The sequence below is a fragment of the Zalophus californianus genome, chromosome 10, assembly GCF_009762305.2.
Source record: "Zalophus californianus isolate mZalCal1 chromosome 10, mZalCal1.pri.v2, whole genome shotgun sequence".
In the NCBI taxonomy this organism is placed as follows: Eukaryota; Metazoa; Chordata; class Mammalia; order Carnivora; family Otariidae; genus Zalophus; species Zalophus californianus.
Window position 1 is genome coordinate 25,849,113 of NC_045604.1, and position 21,920 is coordinate 25,871,032.

Genomic DNA, 21,920 nt, shown 5'->3' on the forward strand with positions numbered 1-21,920 from the left:
GTAGACACGACTGACGCTTCGGGGAGCACGCGGAGGGGATGCAGCCCAGAGTATCCAGTCTTGCCACCGTCCCTCTCATCTAGAGGTCCTCACACATTAGCCTGCATCAGAATCACCTGCAGGCCTTGTGAAACAGATTCCAGAGTTTCTGCTGCAGTTGATTGGGGTAGGGCCCAAGAATGTACCTGTCTGTAAGTTCCCAGGAGATCCAGATGCTGCCGGTCTAGGGACCATACTAACAGAAGTACGAATCTTCCTGCTGCCTGTCTCTGCTCCTCATCTGCCCCCCGCCCCCGCTCTCGCCCTGGGGCTCCAAAAGCTCCCCCCTCTAATAACGCAGGACTCTCCCACGGCCTATCTGCAAACTCCCTACCCACATCAGTCCCGGACCCTCCACTGAATAGGATTCAGCCTTGTTAGAGGGCAATTGTGATGTTAAATACTCACTAAGCAATTTCATTTGTTTGCTTTGGAGTGATTGTTCCACTGTCTACACAAAGCCGTGCTCCTCTGCCGTGGGGTCTGGGGCTAATCAGCAGCAAGTTCAGGGGCAGGGGTGGGGGTGGGAGTGGAGCTTGGGAGCAGGGCTGCTGGGCCGCAGCTGTGGCTCCAAATTGCTCTGAGGCCCACTGCCTGGTCCTCGCTCCAGCAGGAGCCAACATCAAACAAATGGGCTCTGATGCATTAAGTGGGGAGGGGAGGCTAAAATGGCCCTCCCCTACTTTCCTCCACCTAATATGGTTTTGAGCAGTAGCAGTTGCCTTGATGAGAGGGGCTATAATGAATTCCCAGATCCCATCCCTTTGGGGGCAGCTGGGCAAGATGGGTAGAGCCTTCACTCTTAATGAAGATTGGAAGATGACTTGTCGCCTCCCACTGGGTCGGTTAATCCAGCTCCATGCTGGAGATTAGCATTTCTAATGGGCTGGGAGGCACAACCTTCAGGAGACAGGGATGAGGGATGACAGATATTCTGGGAATCCCTTGGGCCCTGAAGAGAGGCAGCCGCTTTGTTTGGCCTCAGCTGAATTGAGGTTGGCTTTCTTCAAATAAGATGCTTGCTTCATCTCTCCATTTCTGTCCCCTTGAGGGGGGCCTCCTGCTCCCAAAGTGGGCCAGTGGACTGCCCACGGCCCCCCAAAAGTCATGCAAATCCAATATCCAAAGAGGATGACACAGAAGTCTTGAATTCACCTAGCCACTTCTTTCAAAGGAACGACTGTTCACCCATTCATTCAAATTCATTCATATTCATTCATATTCATTCGTTTTGTCGTTGCTGCGTGCTGGCCACTGTGTGGACACACAGATGAAGCAAATCTCTCATACTCAGGATGTTCACGATTTCGTGAAAGAAATAGGCAATACATGCATGCGGACTCTCTGGGAAAGACAAAACAGAGATGTTCTGGGGGCAGAGCAAGGGGGTCTGAACTAGACTGTGCAGCCCGCGCACGCGCACACACACATACTTGCACGGTCTACATCAGGTGGTGGGGAAGACTTCACCTGAGCTGACAAAGATCAGCACTTTGTGACCCAGCACGAGGCCACTGCCTGCCTTCAAGGAGCCCGGGAGAGATGATCTGTAAGGAGAAAGAAGATTGGAGGGGTTTGAAATGGGAGAGAGGAAAAAGCCTGGAATCAGTTGTTGCAGGGGCTGGTTGTGAGCATCAATTCCAGTGATTATGAGTTATCTAGAAGAAGGGGCGTATGGAAGGCCAGGAGGAGGGTGTACCAAGCAGACCCACCTTTGGGCCATCATTCATTTGTTGAACCCACATTTATTGAGCCCTTTGTCCTGGATACTATAACATTGATTTTTTTTTTAAAGTAAACTCTCGTCCCAATGTGGGGCTCGAATTCACGACGCAAAGATCAAGAACTGCATGCTCTACAGACTGAGCCAGGTAGGCACTCCTATAACATTGCTTTTGCTTACTTGACTGTTTCTCATGACAGTCTGAGCTTCCTGAGGACTGGAACTCTATCCTACTTACCTTATAGCATTAATTAGCACAGAGTAGGTTATTAATAGGTGCTTTTGAGTGGAATTGAATTGCCAACGCTGAGAAGTGTGAGAAATAATTGCATGTCAGGGGGAGCAGGAAACAGAATAGAATGGGAATTTAGGATACACGTGGAGGAGTGGTTAAAAACAAGGCTGCCGAAGGAGGGGTCAGATCCACAAAAGGTCTAACATGCCAAGCCAAGGCGTTACGATTTTATCCCATTGTAGCAGACTGAAGGTATTGTAGCAAACTTGAAGGTCTTCAGTAAAGAAGGGACATGATCACGTTTGTATTTTAGCAGACCCTCTTGGCTGCAGTTTCGAGCAGGGAGTAGGTGCCAGGAGAGGCAAGGACTCTGTCGATTCAGGATGAGGGCTTGGGTTACTGGTGGGAGGGTGCACATGGACATGAAGGGCAGATTTCAGAGACAGCTTGTGAACTTGAGAGTGATGGAAAAAGATCTTCCACGTATTCCAAGGAGTGATCAGGGAGGTTCAGGGGTGTTACGTGGCATACCCAACGAGACACCCAAAAATTCAGGAGGAGTCAGACCCAGAAATAAGGCCTCAGGTCCCGATCTGTTCTGAGGACTTTTGAAGGGAGAGGAAACACAGGTGGGTTGGATAGTTACCTGATGGTCCTTTATCCAGGAGAGTGGGGCCTGCATTTTCAGGGGAATCCTTTGCCCTTATTTCCCATTTCTGCCTGTAAACCATCAGTTATCTTTCTACCTGAGCAGAGCCATCTCCCAGCCCTGCCCACTCTCTAGCCCCCACACCACCCTGAGGCTAGGGAGGGGAGTTACACCATCTGGGCGCCCCTCGCTATTCATCCTGCCTGGGTGACGGCCGATGGGGCACTCCTCAGTGAGAATTAGCCCAACTCAGGCTGAAGAATCAAGAAAGGACGCCTAACTGTGGACCAGTGCCCCTTCACCAACACAGCCCTCTCTGCCTCCTTCCCTCCCCTATTTGCTGGTTGGTTGAGATTCCTTTGAGTCTACTGAGAGAGGTTTTTGGTTTGTTGTAGGCAGTATTATTCATTCCTTCAACAATATTAAATGTGCTGGTATTCTCCCACCTAAGGGCCGGGGTACAGAAGAAGGTGGGGGGACACAGAGCTTCATCACACACTTCTCCCCTTCTCCCAGCATCCCCATCACAGCACTTCTTAAATGGTCCACAAGCACACATACGGTTGCGTTGAATCAGGCTATCGCCACGGCTGCACACATATCAGTCACTGTACAGTTAGAACACAAATTGTGCCGATGAGGCTTCCAGGATAAGACCAACTTCAAGATGGGTCTTGCAGAATCCCCGAAGTGGAATCATGGAACATTACATCAAAAACTAATGATGTAATATATGGTGATTAACATAACAATAAAAAAATTAAAAAAAAAAAAGAATCCCCGAAGTGTGTGCTGTCTGGTGCCCCTGAGAAATCCTTTTTGATTCTGTTTTCAATCCCAACACCCCTCTCCCTCTTCCCATTAACTAAAGAAAATGAACAAATCACTTGGCCAGAGTCCATTTTGAACAACTTTTATTATACGTTTAGTGTTCTCTATACAAAAGAAATCAGTTTTTTTTTTTTACAGTGATTCCAAAAAAAAAAAAATTCTGAATAATTTGGCCTTTTCATTGCTCATGCAGTCAGTTTATAAGTCCATGTATTAGATGGTCCTCCGCGGCCCGGAAGTCTTCCCTGCTGAAGGTCGTGTGTGACACCCTCAGATCCGCATCTGTCGCTGACAAGGTTGGTTAATGCAAAATAACTCGCAAAGAGGAAAGAACATGATGTGAGAGGGGTTAAAACAAGGTCTGCCATGGAGAGTTAAATCTTTAACCAATGGAAAAAAGATCAGACCACTCTGTAGGTATGTGGGTGTGCAGGAAGGCATGGAGAGGTCGGGGAAAAAATAACCCCCCCCCCCGGGAAGAAATAATGCGGCACGGTGTGTGTGTGTGTGTGTGTGTGTGTGTGTGTGTGTGTGTGTGTGTGTGTGTGTAGGGGAAAGGGGTGCTGGTGGGGGGAGGCAGGGCGAGAGGTCCTCTCGGGCCAGGGTGAGCTGGAGGTGGGACCGGGACAGAAGGCGGCCATGTCACAGGCGACTGATGCTCAGCCCAGGAGGAGGGTGAAGTTGGCAAAGAGCTGGGAGCTGGGCAGAGGGACAACACTGACTGAGGATGTCCAATTGGGGGGATCAAAAAAAAAAAAAAAACAGGGGCAGGGTCATCCGATCGGCATCGTTTTTTGAAAAAGAAACAGAGTAGGGCACAAAATTCTGGATTTCTTCTCCCAGATTTTTGTGTTTATTGCTTCACTGAACTCTTCACGTGTGCTGAACTCCAGCCCAGTGAGCCCTGGGGTGGCCGAGCCTCCATGGCTGAGGGCCCGAGGGACGCAGCCTGCTGGGGGCCCCAAGTATCACGAAACGAGAGACGCCACTCCAGAGTACAGTCGAGACTTCACAGTGACAAACACCAGTCAGCTCGTCACTCTCTCCTGGCCCGGGTCTTCCCCGCGAGGCTGGCTTCCCCGTGGGCTGCCGCAGACGGCCCGGTCTTGGCCTCCGAAAAATCCTTTGTGATTTTCATTTTGGGAGGCGTACGGAGGATGGGGGAGAAGTGATAAGAGGTACAGACAGATGTGAAGTTACACCTCTATTTCTAAGGAGGCCCCTGCGGGCAGGTGGAGAACCCTAGATAAGGACTCAGAAGGCCCGGGTTCAAGCCCTCACCTCCCCCTGATTTACCAGCCGAGGGACCTCGGGCAAGTCCCTTCCCCTCTGTGGATTTTAGTGTCCTCGTCTGCACTAAGAGTCCTGTCTATGAGATCAGCTCTGTGATTCCTCTGCGTGCTGCAGTCTGAGGCTATCCAAAGCAACGCACCCTGGGACGGAGCTCGTTTCCAGCCTTAGCGTCACAGGACTTCTGTTTAATACTATGTTGATAGAGGTGCGCTGGTTAGGGGTGCGGCACAAGACACGGCTCGGCGGGGTCTCGTGGCTCCCCCGGGTGGTTGTCCCATCTCTCCGATCCTGCTCTGAACCTGTCTCAGGAAGGCTCTTCTCAACAGGGGGGAGAAGGCAGGGCGCTGCCCGGGCTTGGGCTGGGCCTGCTGGCGACGGCGGCAAGGTTGGTTCGAACTCCCAAGGACCGGCCCCCGCCTGGTTTAGGGGACGGGACTGCCCGGAGTTGGCTCTGCCTGGGGCACTGTCTCCTCCTGGCATTTCAAGATTTTTGTCTCATTCGTTTGTCTCCTCCGATTTTTTTTTTTTTTTTTTTAAATCAGGGCCCTCCTACGTGCTACTCCTAAGCCACCATGCAAAGCTCGACCAGGATCCGCCAGGTGATTTCTTCCTAGCAGATGTGTGTGTGTTTGGCAGGGGCTGTAGGAGTGGTGACCAAGGTGTCACAAATGGGCAGCACGCCCTGTGCCAGCATCCGAGGAACCTGCTGCCCACCCCCTGAGAGCTGGGGGAGCCTCCCTGCCTCAGTGTTAGTGAAGCAGCCTTGCTAAGACTGAGGCAAAGTGTTTGAAATTCCCACTGCTTCCGTCCCATGGGCTGTCTGTGACTCTCTGTGGCTTGGCTCAGATCCTGCAAAGGGCCCCAGGATCCTTAAAGAACCTCTGCCCCGCGCTGTTCCCGGGGAAGCTTCCCTCTCCTTTGGATCAGACTTTCTTTCTCTCTCAGTTCTGCCTGCAGGAATCACTCAAATGGGGTCCAACCTGGGCAGCCTCTTCCCCCCTTGCCCCGAGCTGCACACTGCACCCCATGCAGCCCTTCACATCTCGTCTCAGGCAGGTTAGGGTGTGAACTCACCCTAAGATGTCATAATCCGTACTGTTGCCCCTGAAAGTGCTGCCCTACTGTGTGGGTTGGCCTGTGCGTGGGTGCTAGGTGTGGGCGGGGGAGGCAGCCCCTTAGCTGGAAAACCCATGTGTCCTCAGCCCTCCCCGAAGGCTGTGTTCAGGAAAGCTATGGACGCAGTATCTGGCCCAGGTTGCAGATACCCCTTGCAGGGTGAGCAGGGGTGGCACTGGCTGCCTCTTGGACAGGTGGACACTTCTTCAGACCTTGGGACTTGCCAGGAAGGGGTGGGCCAGATGCCTCCCACCTCCCAGGGTCAAGGCAATGGACAAGGGAAAGAGCTAGTCTGGTTTTCCCTTCAACTGAACGTCAACCATCTCTTCAGTAGCAAGGTAAGGAAAGATGGGTCCCCTCCACCAAAAGCCAGGCAAGGTGGGAGGCAGCTGTCCCCTGGCCCTGCAGCATTCTACTCCTTACACGCTGGCCTTCCTGCTCCTTCAGGTGGGCCCCTGCCCCTCTGTGGGGGGAGGTATTCAAAGGATGGATGACACAGCGGAGACGGGGGCACCAACATACAGACAGGTTAAGCAACTTGCCCCAAGGGGCAGAGCAAAGAGGCTCAGGAAGCAGGACTTGTCCTTGACCCCACCCGGCAGCCTCTGACTGCCCCGTCTTGCTCAGCCTTGTGGACCATGTGCTCTCGCCGAAGCATCTCCCTTTGAACCTGGAGCCATCGGTGGCTTAAGCACTCAGGGTGCTCCCAACCAATGTCCTCTGTGTCCTGAGCCTCAGCTCCAGGCCTGTGAGCCCTGGGAGGGCGGGGGCCACGCATGACTGTGGCTCAGAGCCCGGCTCACTCTAGAAGTTCAAGAGTGTCTCCTGAGCCCACAGCCTGGTGGCCGAGCACAGCAGCTGGGCCTGCAGCACAGGCAATGGGGCTTCTGGGGTCACTGCAAGATGCCCCCCCAACAGCCAGGCAGGTGGAAGCACCAGTGGTGTCCCATCTCCTGGCTCCACGGTTGGTAGGTTTTCGGGGGGCTGCTTGGGCGCCCCAGCTGGCCGGGCGGTGTGGGCCAATACGGCTTTCCGGCTACGCGGGCTGGGCTCTGGCATGGGCCCATGGAAAATGGACATCCTCTTCCTGGAAGGGCTGCTCTCGAACCCTGCCAGCCACACACCTCTCTAAGCATCTCTGCTTGAGGAAGACTGCTTCTCCAGGCTCAGGGTGGCGCCTGCCTGCCACAAGGGCTGGGAGGTGTGTGGCGCGGGCAGCGCCTCTCCTCGTGGCTGCCGAGGGCAGCTGTGGCTCAGAGCCGGCAGGACACACACGAGGAGCAGCCGGGCTGAGGGACCCTCCCTCCCCCAGACCCTGCGCAGGCAGAAGCCCTCCTGCGGTCCTTGGCTGCGCGGCAGGCGGACGGGCACTGTGACAGCACACAGTCCCCTCACCCTATGAACCTGTCTGCGGTACACTGAGCTCACTAGTGTGTGGGATGTCCCATGGAGTGAGAGGCCCGAGACTGCTCTGCTCAGATCCAGAGTGTTTTCTGGAAAGGCTGGTCCTTTAATTCAGTGCACAGGCACACTTCCCTGACATTCCCTTGAGGGACGCTGGGCTTGGGTGCAGGAATGCCCCGCTGTATGCAGGCAGGTGTCAGAGGAAAGCCAGGGGAGGGGACCCCTGAGCCCACTCCTAGCCCCCTGTTATTCACCCTGTCCCCTTTCACCATGAGAGAACTGCCCCTCGGGCTTCTGGGCCGCAAGGCTGGCCATGGCTGGGGCCAAAGGCCTGTTACCTGCTCTCAGGTTCAAACAACATAATTGGCTCAGCTCTGGGCTATGGTTTCTTACCTGCAGACAGAGTGCATGTGTCTACGGGCTTGACCTTCAAATGACTGATTACTAAGTGATGCAAGCATTGCTAATACCTTTGTGGTTTAAAACGTGTGGCAAACGATGCTTTAATCGAGCCTCTGAAGGACAGAGCCCCGTTCCTGCCCAGGCCACCCTGCAAGCAGCTGGAGGCTCGAATCAGAGGCTGTGCCCGTGGCAGGCAGGCCATCGCTGGGGGTCAGCTTTACCCTCCCGAAATCGACTCTAGCTGTAGCGACAGCTACCGGCTTGCTCTCAGGCTCAAGATCTCTCTCTGGGGCTAGGTACCTTTGGTTTCAGAAACGGATGAGGTGGGGAGGATGAAGGCTGTGCCTTCGGTCTCGGAGAACTGCAGTCAGCCAGGGTCTCGGGCTGGGGCAAGAGGATGCAGGGCACACGTCGAGTGGTTGCTCTCGTTCTGCGGTGACGTTTGCAGGGGCCGCCCCGCTCTCGAGACTGACGTCGCTGGAGGCTTCGAGGCTTGCGGGCAGGGGCTGGGAACTGGGAGCTGCAGGGCCAGGTCAGAGCTGCGTAAGGCATCCGGAGGGCGTGGGGTCCCCAGGCCAGGCTCTCTGGCGCGGTCAGCGTGGTGTTCCCGCGGGCTCTCCTGATATGTAAATACCCCAAGGAGAGGACACGCTGGTTCGGTCTCGGTTGGGGGGGGGGGCGGGGAACCACTCGGTTGGGGTGTAAAACACCACTTTCAGTGTCTTACAGAATTGACCGAGGAGATGCTCTCTGCTAGAGACGAGAGGGGGAGCAGCACGTTATACCCCCAAACACACCAGCAAAGCTTCTGCATCGCCTGGTTCCATCTCCGTGAGGGCAGCGGCAGGGATCCCTGACCAGGTGGGGGGCACCCTCTCCCCTGCAGGCAGGGGGCATGGTCCTCTCTCCCACATCCTGGGTTTCACTGATGGGGAGGAAGGGAGTCCAAACCCAGCCCTTTCCCTCTCTCCTGAGGTGAGCACAGCTCCCCAGGGACCAGACGCCCGGTTTTCCTTCTGGCTTGAGGTACTTGGCCCCTGGTGTCGAAGCTCTTCCCATCGTGGCCGCTGCTGTTCCTCAGACTCCTTCAGAGCCGGCGCAGCTCTTGTCTGGGACACTCTGGAGGAAGGGGCAGGGTGACAGCGAAGGAGCAAGAGGTAAGCCCCCCTCCCAACTGAACCAGAGTGAGGCAAGCAGGCCTGCCCACTCTCTCCTGCCAAAAGTCCTGCCATTTTCCAGAAAAGAGCCAAGCCCAGCTCAGCAACGGACAAGGCCAAGGTGCATGGGTTGGGGGCCCAGGGAGGCATCTGGCGAGAAAGGCATCCTTCGGAAATACATTGGCCAGGTGGCGGTGTGAATACGACAGCTTTTCTCGATGTCCTTTTACAGGTCAATCCTTTTGCCTATCTGGGGGAGAAGCCACCTATTCTTTCTTTGTCCAGGGACACTTCTTCGAAAGGAAAAGAAAATGGAGATGCTAGGTCTGGATGGGGAAGATGCACAAAGCAAAAATGAAGAGACAACACGAAGGGCCATAACCAACAGAAACTGGTGTGTGTGCCGAGGTCAAGGGTGGGCAGTGGGGGTGGAAGGCTCAAGGTGGTCATGAGGCTGAGCAAAGGGCTGGGCTCCCTCCAGCTGAGCTTAGCCTGGACTCTGGCTCTTCCACATGGTGGCACCCCGGGGGTGCGGGGCGGGGGGGGGGCGGCTTGGGGTTGGCTGGGCGGTCACTGGTCCTCACAGCTTGGCAGACCCCCTTGTTGTACCCTTGCTTGTCCCTGAAGGTGGTGGCGGCCGTGTGGTAGGTCTGCGGTGGCTTCATCTCCCCCTCTCCCCTCCTCCCGCTTGCAGAGTAGTGGCTGTGCCCTGGGTTGGGGGGGAGGGGCTCCGTTAGGCCAGAGAATAGATGGCGTTGACAGGCGACGTGGCCTCGGAGCTTTCGTTGCCCTCTGTCTCCTCCTTGTCCTTTTTGACCGTGTACTGGCCGATGAAGGACCCGTCCTCGTTGAACTGCCCCTCGCCACCCTCGCCATAGTCCACCAGGCTGTCGTCACTCTCCTGCTGCTTGATGGTGCCATCCAGGGACGTCTGGCTGCCCTGCAGGGGCTTGTTGTCCTCGTCACTGGCCAGAGAGAGACAGAGAATCAGGGTCCGGCCCCGTCCAGTGGCGCTTAGAGCCCGGTGGGGTAGCACCAGGCTGCTGGTCTCCCTCCAGGCGTATGTGCTCCGCAGCTCAGAGAGGGGAGGGCCTCGGAGGTCACCAGTCAGCGCCCCCACCCCCCAGGCCTCCCCCGTCCGGCTGGGTTACAGAAGGGAACCCAAGGCCCGGAGAGGACCGGTGTCTCCTCCCAGGTGAGGTGGCAAGGTGGTGGAAGCTCACTCTTCCAGACTCCCGGGCTGGGGTCCCCGTCACGAGGCAGAGACAGCCACCCCACAGTGAGGAGAGCCAGCTGCTGTAAGACGAAGCAGGATGGGGTGGGCCGAGGAGCTGGGGGGCTAGAGCCGCGTGCGTCACTGTGTGGTTCTGGGGTCTCGGGAAAGCCTTTCTTCTCCCTGGGCCTTAATCTCTCCATCAAGAGGGGCTGAACTCGCTTTGACCCTCTGTGATCTGGGTGGCCCTGTCTCGAGAGGCTCTGCCCTTAACAAAAAGCAACGGGTCTGGGCCACAGGGCAACAGACCTCTCCCCTTCTCACCGTGGTGTGGTTTCCGCTTGCTCTCTGGTTTACCAACGAGCAGATGCGGTTGCTGGGGCCTCGAGTGAAAGAGGGTGGCACGAGCGGAGGGGCACAGACAAGAGTGTGGGGCCAGCACCCGGAGACAAAGCTCAGCAAGGCTCTGGCAACCCTGCCCAGCCTCCTTGGAGGCCCCGAGGTCCTGCCCTTGGGCTCCGAGGGGGGGCCAGGTGCTCCTGGCCCCATTTCAGAGAGGAGACGGCCCCCAGGCAGGAGGCAGCCAGGCGGCAGTGGGAGTCTGGGTCCCAGCCAGCGGGGCCCCCACGGTGCCAGGTGTGCAGCAGACACATAATGTCCCCTCCCCGGCCCCCAGGCCACAATTAGTCCTTCCTGGGTGTGTGTGTGATGGGGGTGCTGGAAACAGCCGGCTGAGTTGCTATTAGAGGGGGCAATGCATGGTGGCTTCTAACACTGGTGCTGGGCAGAGACAGCTAGCAGGGGAGACCTAGAGCCCGAGCCCGAGGGGGCGTCAGTCCATATGCAAAGCTATCAGGCCTCCCTCTTTTGCCCCATTACCTCGGCCTGTTCTCCGATGGCAGGGCTACAGGGAGGTGGTGGGTCTGCCGGGCTGCACTGAGTCTGTACGGAGAGTGGGGCTCACGTTTTGAAAAACTAGCAGCTTCTTGCTGGTCCTGGTCCTACTCACGGGTCTTTTTTACACACACTCCCTCCCAGAAGCATGAGGATTGTGTGTGTGATTCTAGGGGATTCCAGGTACCTAAGCCAAATGCAGCCGCTGGACAGGAATGGCCCAGCTTGGACAGAGGGAGCGTCTCTAGTGTGTCAGGTTCTTACAGAGAAAGAGGATCTAGATCTGGAAAGAACAGACCTCTTCCAAGGGAAGCTTGAAAGGAACCAGAAGGACTAGGGGGTCCCTGGTCTAGTCACCTGTCAGCCCATCTTCCGAGAGACCCTGGAGACGCAGGTGGGCAGATGAGGGAGAGAGAAGCAGAGAGACCCACAGGGAGGTGCTTCGCTGCCAAGCTGAAACCGAGGTGGGTGTGTGCGCATGTGCGTGTGCGTCCGTGGTGTGTGGGCCCATGCATGCACCTGTGTATGTATATCCAGCCTCAGTGTGGGTGGGACAGGGGAGTGGGTGGGGAGAAGGCAGATATTTTTGTCCAACAGCTTCGGCGTCTGGGGGAGGAGAGGTGCCTGAGGGAGCAACTTCTCATAGCACAGGAGGTGGGGTTGCACTGAGGGCCTGGGGAAGGGAAAGCCCCATGTTCTTTGGAACCGGTAGCCAGGAAGGAAATAGGGCTCAGCCCCTGGGGAAGATGGGCCCTGCCAGGGCTGCTGAGGACAGTCAGGGGAGGGGCCTCTCCTGCTTGCCCTTTTAGGAGGCTTTTGGAGATGTCGGGACCGGGCAGACGGATTTGGTACGTAAGTCTCCAGATAGGCTCCCGGCTGGGCAGCGGCTCTGGGCAGCGTCTGCCTGCCAGGCTGCTGATGAGCGGAGTGGTGGAGGCCGAGGGTAGGATAAGGAGAGATCAGGGGAAGACGGGGTGATCTCGCCCCAGAGAGTAACAGAGTGGGGGTGGGGGAGTAGGGTTCTGATCAGAGCACTTCCTCCCGCCGGCCTTAATTTGGGAATGAGGCCTCCGTGACCCCCCCCCCCCCGCCCCAACATCATTCCTTAGCGCAGGACACACTTGCCATCAAAATGGAGATTACAACTTGGTAATCTGTCTCTCTCACACCAGCCACAAAGGCCCGTCCAGATCTGAGAGGGATGGGTCGTGGTGCGACCCTGCTGGGAGTCAGGCCCTGGCTTCTCCAGCTCTGCCACCAGCTTGCTGGGCGGCAAGTGTGGGTGGGATTCCTGGGCAGGTCACGCGTCCCTGTCTGGGCCTCGGTCCTCTGATTTGGGGCAGGCCCCGACCAGGTGCTTCTCCAAGACATGCTTTGGGCTAGGGCCCAGAGCTATCATTCAAGTTCATGAGGAAAAGATCGAGAACCCCCCCACCCCTGCCCCTCATCCCTCACTAAGTTGAGGTTTCAAGACAATACAGTTTCCCCGGGTCCCTGTCTTCAGGGTGAGGGTGGGGGGTGGGGGGTGGGCAGAGAGGAAGCCAACAGCTCATTGCATGGCCACGGTGTTCCCAGCATCTGCTTTCAGAGGAAAGAGATGGAAACACACATCGAAGGAGCTCAGTAAATTGGAGCTGTGCGGGTGAATGAATGGAACAGTGTCCCTCAAATCCGTGTGAGTGCGCAGGGCCGTGTCCTCCCTGCGGGGAGGCAGCCTCATCCAGCCCGCTCAGCACAAGCAGGGGCTGTTGGAGAGGCGGAGGGGAAGAGCCGGGATGGGTGGCGGGGTGGGGGCCAGGAGCCAGACAGATCACCCACCTGTAGTCAAAGGAGCCGTCTTCTTCCTTGGGGTCCTCGGGGCCCAGGGGAACATCCTTCTTTTCTCGCACTTGGCCGGTAAGAGAAGCAGAGACACAGACATGGGGATTATGCCCCTGCCCCCGCTCCCCGGACCCCGACTGTAGTTAGTGACTCTCTCCCTTTCAACGAGGCACCCGTCGATGCCTCCCCCATTCTTGCTTCCGGCATTTAACCAGCTGTCAAGTTGACGCCCCCGCCTCCTCCTCAACCCCGGCGTTTCCACACATCTCCGTTGACAACTGAAACCTCCTCCCACCAGGCCCCCTGCCACCTCTCCACGGGGTTGCCCCCAAACACCGAATAGATGTGATCCTTTCTTTGGCACCTCTCCTATGCTGCTCTGCAGGGTAATCATTTGTGCACGGTTGTAAAAGCCCCTAGCAGAGTGCCCTGGGCAGAGGGGGCGCTCCCTACGCACTTTCGGGCTGGAAAACGCTCCTGTGCCTGTGGCCTCCCTAGTGTGTGGGACCCCCTTCTCCCACACCTGCTCTGCGGTTTGCACACACCCAGCCCAGGCCCGTCTCCTGGGCCCTGATCTTCCCGCGGTGCCAACTGCAGTGTCTTGGGGGAGAGATCATCCTTCCTTCTCATGTCCTTCCCACCCAGCAGGGCCCGGCACACGGGGACACTTATGCGAGGGACTATGTATCCTTCCTGAGGTACAGGGCAAGATAATCTCCCCCATTTTAGGAGAGGGAAACCGAGCCCTTCAGAGGTGAAGAACATATCCCAGAACTTATTAGTGACTGACTCAAGTTTAGCATGAAGGCTAGAGCCCAGGCCTCATGGTTTGCTCATCTTTCCAGTGGACTAGGGCCTTACCTTGCAGCTGGAGGGAAGGAGGTAAGCTGTGAGAAGAACTTTCTGGAAAAGGACACTGTCTAAATGGGCAAAGGAAGCCTCCAAGCTTATCTGATGAGTTGGGGGGTGAGCTCAGTAAGGTTGTTCTTCTCCCTGACTCTGGCTTTCTAATTTACAGGAGAAAAACAATCCCAACACAGCACAACAAAGTGAAAGAAAACGTCATTAGCCAATAAAGAATTATAACTTCCTGCCCTCCCTCACAGACATCTCCCTCACTTAAAGCAGAGACAGAACTCTTTAGAATCCTAGGGTCTGAGGGTATGTGGCGGTGGGGAGGTGGGGAGAGGAAATAAAAGAGAATCTTCTCTCTGAGTTGAGTTTTAGGGGGACCCTGGAGGAGGTCTTGTTTAGAGGCAGAGAGAGGCGGCATTTGGGGAGCACGGCCTGTGCTTGGCCATGGGGTTTTGGGGGGCAGGGAGCAATTTCTTTCTGCAGCCCAGCGGGATTTTCGCTCCCTGGGTCATCCATTGCCCTGTCCCCTGTCATTCTACTCACCCCGTCCCAGACAGATGGCTTTGTTGCCCCTGTTTGAAAAAACAATCAATATTTCCAGAAGCAAGAATGCCAGAGGTCCTTGTCCTTGACCTTGGTCTGTCTGGGCTGGTGGATCTTGAGGCCCCCAGAAGAGCAACGGCTCTTTGGGACGCTAGGGAAGTCCAAAGCTCCTTCCCGATGGGGTCTGTACCAATGCAAGCCACCCCTCAACCTCTGCCTGCTCTTCAAGCAGGAGCTCCTGACCCTCTGCTGGGGAATCGGTCATTACAGCCCAGTCACCGACAGCCTCTCTCATGGGCGTGCTTGTTCCGTCCAGACCCTCCCCTCTCTGTTCTCTCTCATGGTTAGAGAAAATGCCTTTCTTCCTTAGGACACAGGATCCTAATGAGATTCAGGCTGAAAAAAGCCAATTTACTGAGCAGACGGCTGGTGAGTCAAGGGGAGGGAAGGTCATTCTTAATAGGAGCCAGGGTTCCTTCTATCCCCTCTTTGGAGCTGCCTGGACCGTTCCATCCACCCACCTCGGATAAACTTAATTAACTCAAGTGCTTTCTGGCAGCTTTAAGATGCACGGACCAGGTGAGAGGACTCTATGTCCAAGCTTGGCAAGGGTTAGGCTCGCTGGGAGAACTGAGCCCCCTGGATCTGGTCAGGGTCCTGGTGGCTCCCAGGAAAGCTTGCCGGCCCCATTCCCCCAAGCCCATTCCTCCCATATATCCTACCTGGGTACTTGCCACCTCGACTCCTCTTGATGAAACAGACGATGAGCAGGATCAGCACCAGGAGGGCGATGGCACACATGAGCCCAATGAACCAGCCCTGGGTGGCGATGTCTGCCTGGTTGTTGGTGTAAGCTGGGGGGGTGGGGGGAGGGCCAGAAGCAAACACACAAGTGATTTCCCATGGGCGGAGGTGAGGAGGGAGACGTGGGGGGGAGAATGGCTATTTCATGTCGATGTTCCTCTTTGAGCCTTACGCTACTACCTAGCAGTCCTCTGGCCTGAACCACCCCGCTACAGGGACAAAGAGAAAATAATTAAAGAGCCAAGGTCCAGAGGTCAGAAAAGAGGCACAGGAAAGGGGTATAGGGAGCAGAATAAGCAGCAGAAGGCTGAACAGGTCCTTTAGGAAGGGGAAGTTTCCTAAGGATGGGGCATGGCACTCTTGCAAACCAGACGGCTGGTCACAGCCTGGTGGGGATGGAGGGAAGGCCAGGGGTTGGCCCTGGAGGTACAATTCCCCATCAGCGAGCCTGGGGTGAGGAAATGGGACTCTGCTACCCATCAGGGAACGGGGGCCGTGGTTACATTGCAAAAACCTGTTCTAAGAACACCTTCACAGGCCTGCACTGGCTCCGAACAGCGACCTTTCCCACCAATATGGCCCCGAAGCCAACCAGGTCTCCTGGCTGTGGGTCCCGGGCAGGGTGTTGTTCCAGAATGCCCTGTGCTTTCTCACATTCCCCCAACTGTCTCCCTTACAGCAGAGACAGTCCCTGCACGGGTACCCCCAGATGGGCTGGGGCGAGGCCTTCAGTGCACCCCATGCCACTTCCGACCACTTTCACGCATGGAGACCCCCCCAGCCCCGTGAGCGTGAGTCTCTCCCTAGCCCCTCAGGGAGCGTGTGAGGACATGTCTCAACCGGAGCAGACCCCTTCACAAGTCAAGGGGCATGTGAGTGGGCCTAGAGGACCAGGGCTCAGCTGCCATCTGACGGTGTCCTGGATGACCCAACGGTTGGCATTAGGGTTTGGGAAGGGGTGTGGAGTGGGCAGGACCCCCTCACTCTTCTTTCTATGGACTAGAGAACACAAGCACCCCCTCTTGAAACCCAGCCTGCATTGGGAACCAAGACTTGGGAGGAGAGGCAGGATCCAAGCAACCCTGAGCAGACCCAAAGTAACCCCGGAGCCCTCCGAGTGCGCCGAGGGGTGTCTCAGAGCGCCGGTCGACAGCAGGGTCCCAGAGAGCCCACAGAGCCCAAGCCAAGCACGGGGCCTCCTCCTGGCGGCGGGGGAGGAGAGCACAAGGAACAGAGGGGTGACCCAGAGCCCTCGTGCCCCACGGTCTTTATCCCATGCCCTTTTGTGGGGCAGGTGTCTGGGTGCAATCTTACTCTTTGTTCTTCTTGGACAGAGAAACTGTCTCTATAGCCTTCTCTGTGCCTAGGCAAGGGCATGGCACCAGGAAGGGTCTGGACAAATGGGGAAGACTGATGAGCAAAGGCTTTCATGCTCTCTGCCCTGGTTGTGCTCACCCGATCTATGGATGTTGTGGGGGGAATCCCACCCCCCCACTCCTGCTCCTGCAGGCCATTCCCTGGACAGTGTCACAGAGATCCTCCCAGAACCCCACGTACGAGCAAATTACTTCCTCGCTCCAACCCTCCAATGCTGCCCACTGCTACCAGGGAAATGCCTACCTTCCTAACCTGTCCCGGCGGGCTCCACCCGAGCTGGCCCCGGACACTTCTCTGGGCCTGTCTCCCACCCTCTCTCCGCCAGCCACACTGGCCGCTCACATCCCTACTTCAGGCCCTTACATGTGCAGCTCTTCCTTCAGATGGCCGCCTCGGTCAACTGGCCGCCCAGACCTTCTCAGCTAAAGCCAAAGCCTTCTCCCCCAACCAGCCACCCTCTGAGGGCTCTCATTCCCCTTTCTCCTAGCGCTCGTTCTCAGCCGGAAGCCGGAAGGCTTTATCATCCCCATTTTACTGATGAGACGACTGAGGCACAGAGAGTTTATGTGATTTGCTCAAGGTCACAGAGCTGGTAAGCTACGTGCGCCTCAACTGGACCTCTGCTGCTGCCGGGCAGTCCCTCCACTCGCTGCTGCCTGACCCCCAAACTGGTGCTCCCTCTCGTGCCACTCCACGCCACCCTGTCCCCATGCCGGCGACATCAGTGTGACCACCGAAACCTCACAGCCGCCGCAGCTGTCCCTGCCTCCAGAGCAGTGGCAGCAGCTCGCCCCTTCCGGGGGGTGGGGGTGGGGGTGGGGCTCAGTCCTAGAAGGATCTCCGACCCCCAGCGTCTTCCTCTTTGCTTTCCCCTCCCTCCTGCTGTTAACCACATTGAAGCTTCCTGGATCTTAAAACAAAAACCCTGCAGGAGCCCAGGACTTTTCAGCTCTAGATGAGGCACTGTCCTTTTCTAGGTGAACTCCTTCATCTTCCGTGGTCTCTGGGTCCCATCAACTCCTTCCCCCAATCCCGTCAGGCCAACCTCAAGCCTCTCTCTACTCAACAACTACCACCATGGAGTGGGTCTTTCCCAAACCTGCCTCTACCTCCTTGGCTCCTACCTTCCCCTGTCCTCCAGGCCTGACTTTCCAACCGGCGATACCTCTACTCATCTCGCATCGTCCCTCCAGCCAGGTCCGCAGCTGTAAGCCCAGCGTTCCCAGCTAACATCCTAACATCTCCTTGGATGGTCCGTCTGCTTGAAATTCAACCCATGTCTTCCCGCCCCTCGATGCTCCCCACTCCCGCCAGTGGCTTCCCCATTCCTGCCATCCCTAAGGCTTATCCTTTCTCCTTCCAGTGTCCTTCATATTTGCCCCATTGCTCTAGGCTAGCGGGGTCCCCTCCTTACCCTGGGTCTATCAGGTCCCAAGGATATAATGGCACCTCATGGCATTATGCTCTCAGGACACCTCCCGTCAGGCCTGGCCTTCCAGGCGCTCTGCGCGTCCCCTCCCTGCAGCTCCCCCCCTACCCCCGTGCCCAAGAGAGCCTGGCCTGCTGCCCTTCTTGCTCTCCACCTCCACACTCCACCCCTCCTTCCTGAATCTCCCACTCCTCCAGCTCACACCAATCTCAGAAGTCCGATTTTACCTGTTTACTCCGCGAAATGTAACATTCAATCGCTCCGTTTCCTGGGTCTGGATTTTTAATGATACTATTAAAGGCTTGAGAACAGGGGAGTCTTTGGGCCCCCTAGTGCTTAGCACGATGCTGGTCACATAGCAAGCAGGCAGTGACTGCTTATTAAAGATCAGTTTAATCCTAATTTAATATGGTTAATTTGGGATACTTGCCGGGGTCACAGGGAGATTGGCTTGACCATGTGCCACCTTGAGATTGGATGGTGGTTCCCACCTTCTGCAGAACAGTTGGTTTGCTCCACTACCATCTTCCTGATGCTTGTTCTGATATGTCCTGACAAGCCATCTCCCCGAGACTCCTTTTCTCTTGGGACAGGAAGTCACAATCGCAGGGAGAGAGGCCATATGGGCAATCTGGAAAGCGAATGTAGCTCTCCATTCCTGACAGCACCTGAAGCTCAGATGTTACCTTCAGTCCTTACCAAAAAGGTCAAAGAATGTTCTGGACCCAGAAGGCTGTTCAAATCCAAATGGGTTTTGTAAATACGCGTGGTGCTGGCTGTTAACTAAACTTCTTGTGGCCATGACTTTGCAATATATACATATATCAAATCGTCATGTTGTACACCTGAAACTAATACAAGGTTCTATGTCAATGATATGTCAATAAAAACCAAAACCCCAACCCAAACCAGGTGGGATCTGGGGTGAGGTGAGCTCAACCAGACTCCATCAAAATGACTTAGTTTCTCGAGAACCAAAAGCAATTTAGGACAAGATGATCTCACTCACAACGTGACCCGACAGAGTGGACTCTGAGAGGCGGAAGGCCTTGTAGTGAGGCTTCAGCGCATTACATTTGGCTGCCAACATCATTCTTAATCGATCTGCTCAACGTGTTTCAAGATTCCTAATGGAGACAGTAATGACAACATTCAAAGACCGGGGTGCATTTACACTCACCACCTTCCACTGGAATGGGGAGCAGAACAGCACCTGCTCCTCCGGCCCACAAGGCCTGGCAACCTCAGGCCCAAAATGCCTCTGACTCTAGACCAGAGGCCATATTTTGTGTGCCTCCCACACACCTCAGCCTGCAACACTGCTCAGAAATGGGCTATTCGTGTGCAAGGCAGGCAGTTCTCACGACTCAAAGGCCAATCACTCAGAGTCCGCAGGAGAATTACATTTCAGAAATAGGGGTAGATGAACATGCAGAACAGGGATGGACTTCCTTCAGACGCATCTGGGCTTAGCTGCTCTTACTGAAGCACCATCTGACGCCTCTGCAACACCACTGTGCCCCATGGTGGGATTCTTCCAAACACAACCGAAAGAGGCTGACTACAGGGAGGTCCCCTAATGTCCCTCCTCCCGCTTCCCTGAGGTCTGAGGCAGTTTGCAGTCGGTCCTGCTGGCCCACCGTCAGCACCTGCCTGCTGCCGCCTGGCCCCACCCCGCCCACCCCAGGACAGAAGAGCTGGCGAGCCCCCCGGAGTCCAGAGTTATGTGTTTGTGGCCCCTTGGGTCTCTTTGCCTTCAAAAGCTTCAAAGAGGTGATTAACTTTCCATGTGGGATCTTCCCGCCGAGGGTCAGGGAGCTGGTTAGCATTCCTAGTGGTTTTCTTCCATATCCCCCGTGAACCACTGCCGCATGTTTGAGTCTGTGGACTCAAGTGATGGCCTGTGGTCACCTAAATGACCCGTGGTTGGACCCAGAGATGCTCATGAACTCTTGCTTTGATGAGACGCTGGGGCCTAGGGGATCGTGTGAATTTGGCTTGGGAGTCCACCCACAGGATACACAGCGTGCATTTTCAAAGAATCCAGAAACACACAAACTTCAGAAAGTGAAAATATTTCCTTTTCCTCTGTGATTTGCACATAGTAATCTCTAGCCAGCCAGCGATGTCAGTAAGTAATACGTACTCAGGGCTGGGGTTGCAAACCTGCTCACCCAGCTCGCACGGAGAGGAAGCGGGGAAAACTCGCTCACTCTGAAAGCAATCTATCAGGAAGAGTGTCTCCAGAACAACCACAGGAAAAGAGAAAAGGACACTGAGTCAATGTTCAGAAGTGTATTATCAATCGTCTTATTTTTCTTTTCCCCCCTGTACCGCATGTTTTATATGGGGAAGCAGATTGGGATGTCCCCGAGGGCAGGGCCTGGTCCTTTCCTCTCTGGCTCTTTCTCCGCACCCCTCACTCACAGCCCCAGGACTTAGCGCTGGGAGAAGTCAAACTCTGGAAGCAGGCTGCCCTGGCTTTTGTAGCATTCCCTAGGAGGGGGCTCTAGCCTGGGATCTTATCTGTGCTTCCTGCCTCTGTGCTGGACTCAGGTTGATAACGAAGCAAAATCAAACGCACGCACCAATAAGCAACAGCTTGGGATCCTGACTGGGTCAGACAGAGTCCAGCCACCTGCTCTGCTCGTCAACTGTCCGGTTCCCTTGCCTGGCTCCCAAGCTGGCCAGGCCACTTGCTCAGATGTCTTGCCTGAGTTGGCTGGGCTGGCCTCAAGCAGGCAGCTGGACTCTCAGACTCCCTGCGTCTCGACAGCCTGGACATGGGCAGTACAGGTAGAGGCACGGGGCGGAGGACAGGACGTCCAGACCAGGAGGGACCAGGCCAGAAGGGGTGGAGTGAGACATTTATACAGATGGGTAGTGACTCTTAAGATGCAGGCTACCAGGCTGAGCCTGGCCAGGCTCAGGAAGAGTGATGAATATTTCAGCCAACATTCAGAATGCCATATAAATCATTGTGTGGTTTTTTTTCTCTATGCGTGCGTCTACTACCCCGCATCTGATTAGGACATCCTGGGGGCAGGGACTGGTCCTTTTCTCTCTCTGGCTGTTTCCCCAACACTCGCCCTTGGCCCCAGGGCTTAGCGTGGCCACCTGCCTGGCCGACTGTGAAGATACACATGAACACATGAGCGGGTGCCCTCAAGTCTCCAAGCTGCCTGCCCACCCTGACCTTCTCCCGTTTCCGGAGCCCCTACTGGCCTTCCTTTGGCACACTGAGGTTGCTTCTCTAGCAACAGCCGAAGTCCCTTTCGAGCCAGAACTCGGCTCCTACTGGAGAGCTTCCTCCTCTCCCCCAACTCGACGAAGATCAACTACTGTGAAGCCATGGCAAACTTGGGATAAAAATTAAGCCAAAATAAAGCCCCCAACAACTCGTGTCACACACTTTGGAATTTTTTTTAACAGATGACAGTGGCAAGGCAGGGATATACATGCTGATCCTGGGAAGATTTCTGGGTCGAGACCCTTGGATGGCCCTATCTCTTAATGCCACGTGAGGAAGCAAGGTCCTGTGCACACGGGGCAGGCTGCCCTGCGCTCCTCCAGCCCCCAGACCCACACACAGGGCCCAAGTTTGCACCTATGCCAAGCCCTTTTGTTTTAAGCACAGCGAGGAGGGCCAGGCGCCTCCTCCGTCCTCAGCCTACAATCCTATTTCCCTCGGACTCCCCATGCACGCCTCGGGGTCGGAAGGGCGCTTCCTCGCCACTGTGCATGCACTCTGGCTCCTCTTGGCTTCCTGGGAGCTGTGGACTGATGTACAATAAGAGCCGAGACACGCCATGCAAGGTGGGGAATGGGTGGGATGAGTCTTCTTTCCAAGAAGGAGAGACAAGCAGGAAGCTGAGAATGGAATGAAATGCCCCATGCTTGCAGGGGGGGGGCCAGGCCAGACCCTCTCTCACCTGTACTGGTCATAAAGGTGATGACGGTACTGCTGATGCCCTCGTTGTCCCGGGAATAAACGCGCAACGTGTATGTCATCCCGGGATAGAGGTCTGTCAGCTGTACAGGCTGGGCCTGGGCCTTAACAGGGACAGTTTTTTTCGTATGGTTGCCTGGGGAACAGAAACCTCAGTCAGCCTAGGGCCAGGCACGAGGAGCTGGA

At 55.9% G+C, this 21,920-nt stretch overlaps 1 protein-coding gene across 21 annotated transcripts in view; it reads right to left on the bottom strand.

The window, feature by feature from the left end:
- Window positions 1-3,549: 3,549 nt before the first annotated feature.
- NFASC (neurofascin) overlaps window positions 3,550-21,920 on the bottom strand; it is a 178,077-nt gene continuing 159,706 nt past the window's right edge. For 13 of the 21 annotated variants that reach the window (XM_027611555.2, XM_027611556.2, XM_027611553.2 and 10 more), the window contains 4 exons: window positions 21,718-21,870; window positions 14,898-15,029; window positions 12,775-12,844; window positions 3,550-9,814 (listed from right to left, as the gene is read on the bottom strand). In XM_027611555.2, the coding sequence (XP_027467356.1) occupies window positions 9,583-9,814; window positions 12,775-12,844; window positions 14,898-15,029; window positions 21,718-21,870 (587 nt within the window). In that variant the 3' untranslated portion in view covers window positions 3,550-9,582. The remainder of the gene's footprint in view (window positions 9,815-12,774; window positions 12,845-14,897; window positions 15,030-21,717; window positions 21,871-21,920) is intronic. The other 8 variants (XM_027611572.2, XM_027611571.2, XM_027611570.2 and 5 more) reach the window with 2 other exon arrangements.